Source organism: Physella acuta, unplaced genomic scaffold (assembly GCF_028476545.2).
Source record: "Physella acuta isolate Inbredline_101_S28 unplaced genomic scaffold, ASM2847654v3 ptg000114l, whole genome shotgun sequence".
Taxonomy (NCBI): domain Eukaryota; kingdom Metazoa; phylum Mollusca; class Gastropoda; family Physidae; genus Physella; species Physella acuta.
In genome coordinates, this window is record NW_026731634.1 from 314,056 (window position 1) to 327,840 (window position 13,785).

At 37.4% G+C, this 13,785-nt stretch overlaps 1 protein-coding gene across 3 annotated transcripts in view; it reads right to left on the reverse strand.

Moving 5' to 3' along the window:
- The window catches only part of LOC131934621 (uncharacterized protein ZK1073.1), an 89,273-nt gene that overhangs the window by 66,416 nt on the left and 9,072 nt on the right, over window positions 1-13,785 (reverse strand). For 2 of the 3 annotated variants that reach the window (XM_059290692.1, XM_059290693.1), the window contains exons 3-5: window positions 6,598-6,655; window positions 5,877-5,994; window positions 3,645-3,680 (exon numbers count right to left, since the gene is read on the reverse strand). In XM_059290692.1, coding sequence (XP_059146675.1) covers window positions 3,645-3,680; window positions 5,877-5,994; window positions 6,598-6,655 — 212 coding nt within the window. The remainder of the gene's footprint in view (window positions 1-3,644; window positions 3,681-5,876; window positions 5,995-6,597; window positions 6,656-13,785) is intronic. The other variant, XM_059290694.1, reaches the window with a different exon arrangement.

Consider the following 13,785-nt stretch of genomic DNA (forward strand, 5'->3'; position numbering starts at 1 on the left):
ACGAGGGAGAGCTGTCTCGCGCAGACAAACATAACCTGTAGGATAGATCGATAAGTGGGACACGCGCGTCGGTTTGCTGGTGAGTAGGAATTGGAGATTATGAATGTTTGAGTAATTGGTTGGATAGATATAGGAGGTTTTTAAAGTTTGGTGGGTGGTTAAAAATGGGAGGAAGTTATTAATGTTTACAAGTGGTTGGATAGAAATTGGAGATTATGAATGTTTGAGTAATTGGTGGATAGATATAGGAGTTTTTTTTTTTAAATTTGGTTGGAGGTTGTGAAAAGTTTGTGGGTAGTTAAAAATGGGAGGAAGTTATGAATATTAACAAGTGGTTGGATAGAAATTGGAGATTATGAATGTTGGGTAATTTGTTGGATAGATATGGAAGCTTTTAAAAAGGTTGGTGAGTGGAGATGGTGGGTTGTGAAAAGTTTGTGGGTGGGTAGAAATGGTAGGAAGTTACGAACGTTGAATTGGTCGTTTGGTAGAAGTAGGAGGTAATGAATGAAAAGTTGATGGGAGAGTGGGTAGAAATTGGTGAGGGGGGTGGAGGGGGGGGGTGGGGGTGGGAACAGAAGAAGACGACTGTCAATGGGGAAATTATAGTTCTTATACATTAATCGCGTTTTCGAAATTATAAGTACATGAAAATGTGTATGAAACACGTAATTAATTAACAAATGTTGAACAATAATTAAAAAATTACTTAGATATGCAGATACACTCCATAGAATATATACCCAAACTTAAAAAGCATAATCTTAGCCATGTTTGGCAAAAATAAAAATAAATAAAAAATACCCAGTAGACTGATGACTCTAAAGTGTGTTGGTAAAGTGCTAATGGTTCATCAATCAAAAACATACAAGTTGGTGGGGGGGGGGGGGTGTTATTTTATTATTTAATTTTCCTACCCACTTCCTCGCGTTAGTAGACTCCACAATCCTGACAGGACCGAGTTGTAAATCTATTTGAAAGTGTTTACAAGTTTAGCCAAGTCCCGAAATAATAGCATACTTTAGGGGAGAAAAAATAAGTCTGTTTTCTGCTTTCTTCAGTTTCACTACGTCGGTACTTCGTCATTGCAGACATCTTCCCCGCTCTATACACAATTTTTTTTTTGCCACAATCCTTCACCGACCCCCCCCCCCCCCCCCGATCCCCCCCCCCCCTCCCAAAACCGAAAAAGCCATGAATTCAGGATTGGCTGGCAACAGTACAGATTCATATTGATTGACTGGGCCCTAAGGGTCAAGGCCAGTCTCATATGTCAAACAAAAAAAATGAAGTGCAACAACACGCGCACACAACTAAACCTAGAGCCAAAACCGAAACTCGCGGGGTCATAAAAAAAAAGAAACGAATGTAGACACGAAGTAAACAAAAGTGCTGTTCGTTCCGTGTAACTATCGTTTTTCATTGGCTTTTATTTATTACCAAATGCCAGACGAATCTGAGCTACCAACTGAAATTTCTGTGGGTGACTAGTGGAAGGCAGATATTACTTTTTCATATATATATATATATATATATATATATATATATATATATATATATATATATATATATATATATATATATATATATATATATATATATATCTGGTAAGTTGAAATTACACAATAGTATATGTTGTATTAATTGTATTAATTTTGCGATCTAAATGTTACAACAGGAGCAAAGAGGACTAAGTCAAGTCGAGCTGTGATAGTAATATGCCGGTGTGGACTTTTAGATACCAAAATAAGTCGTTAAATATAGGGATTACAAACTGATGTAAGTATGAGCTGGGCAACTTTAAGTTTGTAGACCTACAAACGTTAAGTTTGTAGACCTACAAACGTTAAGTGTTTAGAGATACAGACGTTCAGTTTGTAAACCTAGAAACGTTAAGTTTGTAGACCTACAAACGGTAAGTTTATAGACCTACAAACTTTAGCCGCCACCGAAGTCCAAACCTCGCGAAAAAGTAATAGGCTATTTCAAAATGCAATGACACTGGGATTTTTATCTGAATTCGTTGTCTCTTGGACATGTTAAATCTGTACATTATGAGAATATAATAATCTTCTTTTTAATCGGCGAACGATGCTGCTGCTGTACTGTTGAACCTCCGCATTAGTACGCCTATGGCCATTACTGTCTGTCTAAACAACGAGATGAAATCTTATACAAGACACAATAAAAATAAGATTGTAATGATGAAGGCCTATGCACTCAGGCACGACAAAACTTAGACAAGGTTTATAATGATACAAACAAATTAATTCAGCACCCAAATGCCTCGGGGCCAATTATTACAGTCATTTGTTTACTGGCTGTCTGGTTTTCTAAAAGATCTAATTAGAGAAAAAATAATTTTCTATTTATGTGTAGAGATCAATGTAGGCTACATTGTACAACAAGTAATACAGCACTAGGCACGAAGCTTCCTTACGACATTAAGCCGTTTTACGACATTACATCAAGTCAAATAAAAGGTACCCACAATATCAGAACTAACAACAACCACAAAAACATACCAGCACTTTTCGAATTGTTTCTGATAGTACTAATATACTGAGAGATTTATATAAATTTCTAAGAAAATACTCTTAAGTCTGTGAATTAACAGCTAATCGATTTATAAAAGTGTAAGCTAGTTTGTATATTTTGGAACATTTTAGACAACATAAAACCGTTTTAAAAAATCAATCAAGTGACCTAATTAATATAATTGATTATTGGGCCACGGATTTGTCTCCCTTGTCACTGTTCATGGTCGATGTAAAGAGATTAACCATTTGTTGAACATTAACAGGAGTTAAGGTTAGGGGGTGAGGGAGGAGTCTTTTTATTCCAATATAAATTTAAATAACCTCACACATTTTAATGTTGAAAAAGAAAAAAATTAGTCTGTTTGCTAGGATTTTCAAAAATGCAAACAAGCTAAATATGGTTTTGACATTTTTAAAATGATGAAACACTGCAGCCATCACTAGCGATTTTAAAGTAAAAATGAACAGAAATGATTTATTTTAAAGTAAAAATGTAGGTACAGAAATGATTTAAAATTGTATGAAATTTAATGGAAAATATGGACAAAATAATCGTTTTTATAAATGAATGATTCACCAACAAAACTTAAGAAACAATTATAATTATATCTATTTATCAATATTGGGTTGTTTTTTAACGATGGCTGAAAAACAAATGACTAGATCTATAGCTTGCTTTAGCTATCCCTACTTTATCAACTCACGCAGTGGTTGAGGTGTATCATTCTAATCTATCCATGCAGTCAGTAGTTCATGCACACTTTTTTCTAGTTAAAATTTTCGTTTTAAAAGAAAATGCATGGAAAAAAATGCAAATAATAAATTAAAATAGCATTAAAAGAAGCTAATGGAAAGAAGAAATTAAAAAAAAAAAAACATTCTGTAATTGCAAAATCATAACAGTAAAAAGTAAACGAAAAATAATAGAGTGAAAATATAGAGGAACGAGGCAACGCAAAAATAGATGGCAGTGTACAAAGAGAAATTAAAAAAAAAATAGCCATAACAGGCAGCTGGTTCATTCTAGGGTCTCTCGTCATTCAGGAGACCCACAAATGATGACGTCATAAACTCATTCACATCAAATAATGAGATATTAATTACCACATGTTTAAACCTGACTTGTGCTTGGGCGGGTATCTGTCGCAGCAGACAGAAAGATGAAAGGTTAACAATCATCCAAACTAGTCAGTGTGTGCTACATGCTAAAAAACTGACACATCATTTTAAACTGTCAGACAGCTTGATTTTCCTCTTATTTATTTTTTTTTTTGCCCCGAAAGCTGTTTTTTATTTTATTATTATTTTTTTAAATTATTTAACAGCAGTCTGTATTTTCAGACCAGCTCTACTGTAACTGCAACTGGTCTTAAAAAAAGAACCCAGGCATTAAAAAGACAGCGTCATTTAGATCTAGAAAATTGAAGGCAGAACAGAACCACAGCTATCCCTAGCATGGAACAGAATTCCAATGTTTTCTACCAGATGAGGTCAAGCAATACCAACAACATGAACAATTCAATCCAGACACAAAAAAACCTACTTCTATATAGTCTAGATGCATTGATTCTCAAATCAGTAAGTTTTAATTACATTGAAATAAGAACCTTTTTTTTAAAAAAAACTTAGCATTTGAGATGCAATTTTTGTATTTGAAACAAAAATTTAAATTAAATTAAAATCAGGCAACTCTACTTTTTTGACATGTACAATCCAAATGATAAAAAAGTTGTGTTAAACAAATTTCAAACAAAACTAAACCACACCATCACAAGCAAAGGCTGGCCGTTGCCCTAGTGGTCAGTTAACTGGGAGTGGGAGCAAGACTTTTATCACAACCCTTTAAACAAGACATTTGGTGGAGATTTATTTATTTCATTCCCTCACAGGGTAGTCTGAAGTCAAATGGAGATTTAATTATTGTTATTTTCAATACAGAAATAACTTGGATTTCTACAAAATTTGACTTAAAATCTTCAGGATTTCAGGGGTCAAACCACACAATGAAACAGAGCTACCATTTAGATTAGCCAGAGCTGTTAAAAATTAAATTCAATAGCGTTTGATGAAAACGATTTAAAAATAAATTGTACAACGCAGCTAGGCACTTTAGAAGTGTGTCATTTCAACAACAAAAATTCAATGATAAAATAACCAAATTATAAAGTGAAAATAATTAACTAAATGATAAAACAACTTCTTCAGTCGTCATATATATAGTAAAAATATGGCTTTAATTTTTTTTTTTTGACTGCAGCGAAGTGAAACTTTTTTTAATGACAAACTGGCATGGCTGACTAGTGATGGCTGCAGCAGTGAATAAAATATGAACTGACCCCCCGACTAACCTGTACTCGCACTGAATAACCTATCTTACCTAGACAATTACACTGGCAGCTTCTGTTTCATTACAATTTTAACATGAAATACATTCTTTTTAAAAGTTAGAATTGCAGTATGTTAAAAAATAATTATTAAAAAAAAATAATATATTAAATATTAGGGTGATTTGGCAAATTTTGCAAACACTTTTTAAAAAAAATAATTTTTCCTTATATTATACACTACAAACATCTAGAACTGATACAAATTGTTAATGATTAAATCATTGTTACATCAAAATTGATACTCGTATGAATTCCAAGAATTATTTAGACTTTTTAAAAATGGGGAAATGGTAACTCGGGAGTTACAACAAACTGGTTTTAATTTGCACCATCAAGAAAAAAATTCTAGAGGATTAGATATTATTTATGATCAAACTAATTACAAATTCACTTGGTAATACTGCACTAGGTAAATCTAAATAATACATATATCAGTGCCCTCATAAATTAGAATATTTGTTATAGAATCAAAGCAGCATCTGTTAATATGGTAATTGGGAGGGGAACAGCTTGTAAATAAAGAGATTTAATTAGGAAACATTTCCATAATAGTTGTGGTAATTCAGTTATTGATCATGTGACAAAAAAGTGCTCTATTTTTTTTTAATTAAGCCAACATATTTTTTTGTATATTATATCCCATTTCAATTAGTGAGCATGAAAATAAATTGCCTGATTTACATGCAGTGTAAACTGATTGCTAATTATTCTCAGTACTTGATAGATCTAATTAAACACTGGTACCACAGTAGTGCATTCTACGACCACTAGGGCCATAAGAGTAGTGGACATTGCGTAGTGGACATTGGCAACTCATTGTAGAGCTGGCATCACATTCTTTTATTTTAGCAAAGACAAAAAGGTGTGAAGAGGGACAGACAGGTAAGTGGCAAGGTCACCTAACAGACAGGTCAAAGGTCACCTAACAGACAGGTCAAAGGTCACTTACTCAGCAGGTAGGTCAGGTGCCTCATCCTCCTGGCCAGGGATATCCACATGTATGAAGGCGCCCCGCCTGTTGATCTCCTCCATGGAGGGTGAGGCCAAGAAGTTGGTCCACATGGAATCTGGGGGACAAAAGTTGGAGTTTTCTGGCTTGACATTGATTCAGTCTTTCATGTGATGTAAGTTATATGTGGGGTGTCTGTGTTATGGTAACAGTGGATTAGCCACTGATAAACATTATTTGTGATGTCTACGTGGAGTTATTGTAAGAGTAAACTAGCAACAGATTACATGTTATGTGTGGTGTCTGTATGTAATGGTAACACCAAACTAGCCAATGGTTACTTACTTTATATGTGTGATGTCTATATAGTGTGGTGACAGTCAGCAGAGTCACTATGTCAGGTGTCGCTATGTCAGGTGTCGCTATGTCAGGTGTCGCTATGTCAGGTGCCGCTATGTCAGGTGTCGCTCCCCTTTTTTTAATCCCTTTAAATTTTGCTGTTTATTTCGCCTCACCAACCCCCCCCCCCTCATAAAAGCTTTCATGTCTTTGTTTTAACCCCCCCCCCCTCCTCTCCTTGCAACACCTCTGGTAACAGTATATTAGCCTCTGATTACATACATAATATGTGTGGTACAAATATGTAACTGTAACAGTCAACTGTGATGTGCAAGATTTTTGGAAGCAGTCAAATGTATAAAAAAAAACTGAATTGACTTACGATTGCATCCTAAGTCATGAACAGTTAAAATGATAAACTGACTGTGCTTCAGGTCCCCCTGAAAATAAAATGTAAACACAATTTAGGATTATTTATTCATATTTAAACTTGTTGAACACAATTTAAAAACTTATTTAAAATACACCTTCTACTTCTTTATTCAATTAATGGTTTTTTATATTTTACGTGGACCAAAATATATGAAGAGAATCATAAAATAATTTATGGTGCAGATGGGGAAAAAGCCACACAAAAAAAAACTGGGTTATTTGTTTTGATTTTCATGTGCTATCCTGGCCAGGGATAAATTTGGCAAACATGCCAAGTTGATTATTGATTAAATTTTGGCCACATAAAGTACATTTTATTGGGGAGGTTGGGGAAAGCCAATCTGGCTCATGAAGTCTGATAGAGGGTTTTGTGTGCTGATTCGGGTTGTATTCACCATGCACATGATACCTAAAAAAAAAGTTGGGGGGGGGGGGGGGGGGGCTGTTTTAATTGGCTCATGTGGCGTTTTGTTCTCAGCCTTACTACAGCAGATATGAGATTTTAATCAGTGAATAATTGCAAAATAGGGAGGGTGGGGGGGGGGGGGGTTAAATTTCTATTGAATAAAATGTCTCGTGGGAAAATGATCCTATTTTATATGCTTCATGGATTCTCAAGATATAAACATGTTATAGGATTATATATAGCATATTACAGTCACACAAGTGATTATCACATTGTTATGATTTTACCATCAGTGAACACTCCCACAATGTATTTAATGTATCAGATTAGACTAAACACATGTAAAATGAAACAATTAAAATCATGGAACAGAAGGACTGTGGGTACTTTTAACTTTAATTGAGAGATAGCAAAGTAATTTTGTAAGTATTATTATTATCAACTTTGTGGTATCCTATCAGACTCAATGAGTACCTACAGTAAAGTTATAGGTGGGGTACCTTCTGGCTGTGATCAACATTTGTCACCAACGCAAAATCTTGGTCAAATATTTAGTTGAATGCGGTCATTAGTTGAGTTAAATGTTGGTCAATAATTGAGTCAAATGTTGGTCAATAATTGTCAAATGTTGGTCAATAATTGTCAAATGTAGGTCAATAATTGTCAAATGTTGGTCAATAATTGTCAAATGTTGGTCAATAATTGTCAAATGTTGGTCAATAATTGTCAAATGTTGGTCAATAATTGTCAAATGTTTGTCAATAATTGAGTCAAGTGTTGGTCAATAATTGTCAAATGTTGGTCAATAGTTGTCAGACGTTGCTCAATAGTTATCAAATGTTGGTCATTAATTGTCAAACGTTGCTCAATAGTTATCAAATGTTGGTCAATAATTTTGCTAAAGGTTGGTCAAATATTGCTCAATAACTGAGTCATTCAAAGGTTGGTCAACAATTCACCTAAATGTTGGTCAAAAACTCGGCCAAATGATGACAAAAAACTACACCTTAACACACATTCCGTACAAGTACAGCTACCATTACTATCTAAGGGGCCCGACGTTCCCTAGAGGGTTATATTCCAAAAATAATATCCCCCTGCCGACCTCTGTTATGGACGCACTATCTATAATCAGAGAAGGACGCTCCTAGCCGTCCTAACCCATCGCAAGCCTCGCTGTCCAATGTGAAGGTCACAACTAGGTCCATCAACCCTGGCCACGTGCTCTACAGCAGCTACAAACACCCGGGTTAATCAGGGAACTGAAATGTCAAGGCAGCGCCACCTAATGTTTCCCTGGGCGTCCGCTTTCTGCTCCACTCGAGGTGGCCGGTATGGCAGCGTAATAGAAAACGGTGCTAGCAGTTAGATTCTTATATAGATACCCCTGAGCGACTTTACAATACATTTCCTTATGTTTCAGTCGCAGATATCTATCTTAATGGAGATCAATTAATGGATTTGGCCGAGGTATTTATGCGATTTTTAGATAGGTCAATTTACGCTTTTACACGGAAACACGTAGGCGATTTAAGTTTTTATATAAAAGGGTCATATTTACAAAAACTGTCATATTTTTAATAGGTTAACCATTATTATAACTACGGTCACCTTTATTGCGACCAGTAACTAACTAAATGTCAAAGGTTCGGGGAATAAAGTGGCTGGATCTTGACCAGATAAACCCAGTCAGAGGCGTAGCGATGGGGGGGGGGGAGGTACATATGTCCCCGGGCGCCGACCCAAGGGCGCGCCAAAATGGGTTGAAAAATATAAATAAAAGCTCATTTTAGCTGCAGTTTTGCATTATAAATATAAAAAATATATGGGGGGGGGGAGGGGGGCAAGATCATTGTTTGTCCCGGGGTGGGGGGGGGGGGGGGGCGCTAAGTTAAAAAGCCTGTATTTTGGTACCTTAAACCCTAACCCTCAAGGTTACGCGCGTGCATTAGATTGGAGCCGGCAGAAAGTGGCGGGACTTAACTTTAGCGCGTATTTTTTTGCATTAGTGGCGGGGCTTATCTGGACAAGACCCAAGTAGCCGATACAAAGAGTCGGTAATGACCTTCGGATACCAGCAGTGTGTAGCGCTACATTTTATAGGTTAGGCATGTCGTAAAACAAGCCAAGCTAATTCAAAACTATGAGACAGAGTACAGTTACGCCCCTTTCAATATGCCCGATGGTTCTCAATTGTTTAGCTAGGGATCCACGATTTATATTGTGTGATACCAAATTATTTCTTCTATTCATTAAAAACGAAATTGATACTGCACTATTAAAGTTAAACATAGAGGAATGTGATTTATAAATTGTTTTAAATAAACAATAGACATATAATGTATGTATTTTCTTCTGAGTAGTAAATAAAAACACATTAATAAAATTTTTACTAGCTAATTTAAATTATATATATATATATATATATAATATTATATATATATATATATATATATATAAATTAATGATTAACGACCAGCAGTCATTTAACGACAAACCAAACGACCACACAATCTTAAATTAACCCACGAAGGCCAACCAATCGATACCGGTGTTCCACTACATTAAGGTGCACCACGCATCCATCGGTGCTTGATACGAACTTCACCAACAAACGCACGAGATAATTGACGAGATGAAACGTTTTTTTTTAAAAATCGATCAGCTGACGTGAGTTTTAAATCTGGAGGTACTGTTGAAGTTAAGCTGGTGTTGCAGAACGGTGACGTATGTACGAGAGTCACGGGAGGGGGGGGGGGCGTGGGGGTTGTTAATCAGCTGTCGAGGGCTTAAATCTGGAGGTACAGTTGAAGTTAAGCTGGTGTTGCAGAACGGTGACGTACTTACGAGGCGGGGGGGGGGGGGGGGGGTTGTTGATCAGCTGTCGAGGGTTTAAATCTGGAGGAAAAGCTAATGCAGGGAGTACTAGCGTAGCACAACTGTGGCGTACGTACTAGAAGGAAAGTCAACTGGGGATGGGAGGGGGGGGGGGGGGGTTGATAACATTGTCTATTCATTAGCAGCGCCTCCCCAAAAAGAATGGACGGGTGATTGTATGCCATTCGGAATTTGGTTTCACATGTAAGATCACATGTATCATAAAGAAGGGGAGGAGGGTCATATAAAAGGAAACGAAAAATTGTTTAACCGTACCTGCTTCGGATTTGTGTTTATTGCTAGTGTAGTGTAATGCGAATTTCCATTTAGCTATGAACAAAGGTATCCATTATGTTTTAGAACTGGTGAATCATTTGGGGTTAGGTTTGAAATTGTGTGTATGGAATACCACTTTTTTTTTCTAAAAAGTTGAATGACTAAATCATTTGACAACGTCTGTCAATAGCAATAAGTAAATAAGTCGACACACAATGCCTTAAGGACTGGGGCAAATGGCACAGAGCAAACATACGTGACAAGTTGTTTTTTTTTAATTTGGCCTACAACAAATACCAGCGCGTCACACAACAAAGGAGGATAAGAAGCACCTACAACAACATTCAGTTTGTTACAGAACAAAGAAAGACAGACCACCACACTCTGCATCTACAACAACATCCCGCGCGTCACAACAAAGAAAGACAGACTACAATACACGGCACCAACGACCCCACGATGACCTTGATGTGAGGATGACGGGACGTGTTTGTGTTGACGTGGGAAAAGGTCACCACTCGCAACAGGCCTGTTTACGATGATTAATTACGTCACTGTATTCCCTAAAGTGGATCGGGCCGACTTCGTGTTTGTTTACCCCCCCCCCCCCCCCCCCCCACGCCTCCCCCTGTTCCTTTTTCCCCCTTGATGATTGTCCTATATCCAACCAAGTCCACTTGATTAATTGTATCCCCCCTCTCTAACCCTACAGATCAATGATGATATACTTCAATCCTTCCAAAATCTCTTCAATCATTGTTCACAATCCCTCATTATGCACTTAATCAATATTATGCACCTATCCCTACGCTATAAATAATTTTTTTCTCTAACCTATTTATGTCTCCCCCCCCCAATTCCCTATTGTTTACCATCACACATACATTGTCGATCCGGTATGCCCTTGTCACCGCCCCCCTCCCCTCCCCCCTTCGATAAAAGTGCAGCTGCACTTCGCGTTGACCCCGAGCGCCAGGGTCGTGACCTTGAGATCAAATGTAAACACACAAGGCAGCACGAGGCCGATGCCGAGTGTTCCCAGTCTGCCGAGAAGGTGACGACCTACTTCATGCCGTGGTCTCAGTAACTATCTATTACGTCTTATCTTCATTCGACAATAACAGGATGGAAGAAGTGGGAGGGGGGGGGGTTTAAAAAGATATTGATAACACCGTTGTAATCGGCCTACCCTTCATTGAGATTTGTCCCGAGTTTCTGTTGCACTTTTAAGTTTGTTTTTTTTAATAACCGTTACACTTTTCAAAGCATCCCCCAATCCTCCAATTAATGTTAATTACACCTGAATTTTAATTAAACCGAGCCTAGACGGCGCTGCGGGAAAATTGTGTCCTAACCTACGACACAGCTAAACTGTCAACAATGGGGTTAAATTCGACGATGCTGATTTAAAAAGCTGTCGAAATTTCAATGGTTACAGTGCTTAAAAACATCAACAACAGCTAAACAAGTTTTAAAACTATTTATTTTTTTATTCGCCTTGCAAATCAGAACGGGGAAAACAGTTACACAACAACGCTTTGATATAAATATCTTTCGGGTATTCCCGCTCTACAAGTAAACAGGCCGGATGTGTCGCTAGACTCCTTCAATGAAAAACAAAGTTAAAAATACTACCCGGCTCTTTACTTAAACACTAATATTCGGAATTTCTAGCGTTACATAAATCCAATTACAGAAGAAGAAAAAAAAATGTTATTTCAGCACTAAAATAATAGCGTGTTGCGAAATCTGCGTACCACCTAATATAAAATCTATTTCCAGCAACTTTATCCAGAGATAAAATAGCCGGTTTAGTGTAATTTCAACCACTTGAAATGCCCACTAGAGTTCTGTTACACTTGGCCTCAATGGAGCCAAGTGGTGGATTTCTTTTGTTTTTTGTTTTTTTACGAGTTTTATTTTCCTGGGGTAAGCCGACACTCCGGAATGTCAAAAGTGAGATTCACATCAGTTAAAACAATATGGCTTGTAATTATCGTCAGGCATTATTGAAACACTTAACTAATTATTTTTAACCCGAATACTGAATGTATTTTAACAACCACTCACCCCCCCCCCCCCCTCCCACATTGCGCTGTTTAATGAGGTGGTTTCATAAAACGTCAGTTTAAGAATAAACCTGCTATATCTGTATTCTCTTTAAGGCGGTGATTTTTTGACCTTTTTGGAGATACCGAACCTCACCAGTTTTGCGTATTTACAGAATCCTTATTAGTTCTATAGTCTACACCAGGGGTCTCCAAACTTTTCTTTCCGAGGGCCGCATTAACTATCAAATATCAGTTAAAGGGGCCAGAGTTTCTTCTAGCTCCCCCCCCCCCCCCCCCCCCTCCCTCAAATATATACAAATTGTTCTTCACATTTTCCGTGGACAAAAAGATCTCCGCGAGCCGGATGAGAGGACCTCGTGGGTCACGAAAATCCGACCGTGAATCATATGTGTCGGGGTGTGTGTATTCCACCGAACCCCTGACACTGAGACACCGAGCCCAAAGGGTTCGATTCAACCCAGGTTTAAAAACCACTGCCTTAAGTCTATACTACGGTCAGTCTCAAAAGATGTTTTTCTTTATTTTCTGTCGAAAAGCGGTGTTAAGATTAGGATTAGCTTTTAAGATTCCGATTTACGGTACTTTTCACCGGTGGGCCGTATTGTCTGCGTGTACAGCTATACTAAACCTCCAAATATCTCGGTCGGAGAAAAAATAAGTGAAAAACACATCAAGATCTCTTGCTGTGATGCACCAATACTCTCCTGCCTGAATTCTTTATTCAATTTTTTTTGTATTGGTTATAGTTGTTTCGTGGAGTTATAAGCTTAGCCCTGATTAATTAATTAAAATGTGTATGTATAGATAATATCGTTGTAATGTAAAAGGCGAGGAAGTGACAAATACTAATGCCGGCACTTTATTAAAAGAAATAACACAGTAAAAAAATCAAGCTCTAGCGTCGCTGTAGTATCAATGTGTTTGAACTATCGGACAATACGAGCAAGGGGAAAAAAATCTATATTTCTTTTGTGTCGTCGCCATATGCTACAGTAGACACGAGAAACTGATTAGGTCAGACGACTGGGGGAGGGGGGGGGGGGTGGAGAGGAAGTTTCTTCATGGGCGAGGGGTTATTTTTTTGTGTCTAGGAAAGGTGTGACAGTTCTATGAGTCACGCGTTATAAGCCAACATATAGTCACGTGTTAGCCATACTTATAGAACCACATACTCAGGCTAGTTAACACTGGACCACATAGTCTAGTTGACAGTGGACCACATACTCAGGCTAGTTAACATTGGACCACATACTCAGGCTAGTTAACATTGGACCACATACTCAGGCTAGTTGACAGTGGACCACATAGTCTTGTTGACACTGGACCACATACTCAGGCTAGTTAACACTGGACCACATACTCAGGCTAGTTAACACTGGACCACATACTCAGGCTAGTTAACACGGGACCACATAGTTATCCAAGTTAACACTGGACCACATAGTCATCCAAGTTAACACGGGACCACCTACTCAAACAGTAAAACAGAAATAAGTAAAATTACGAA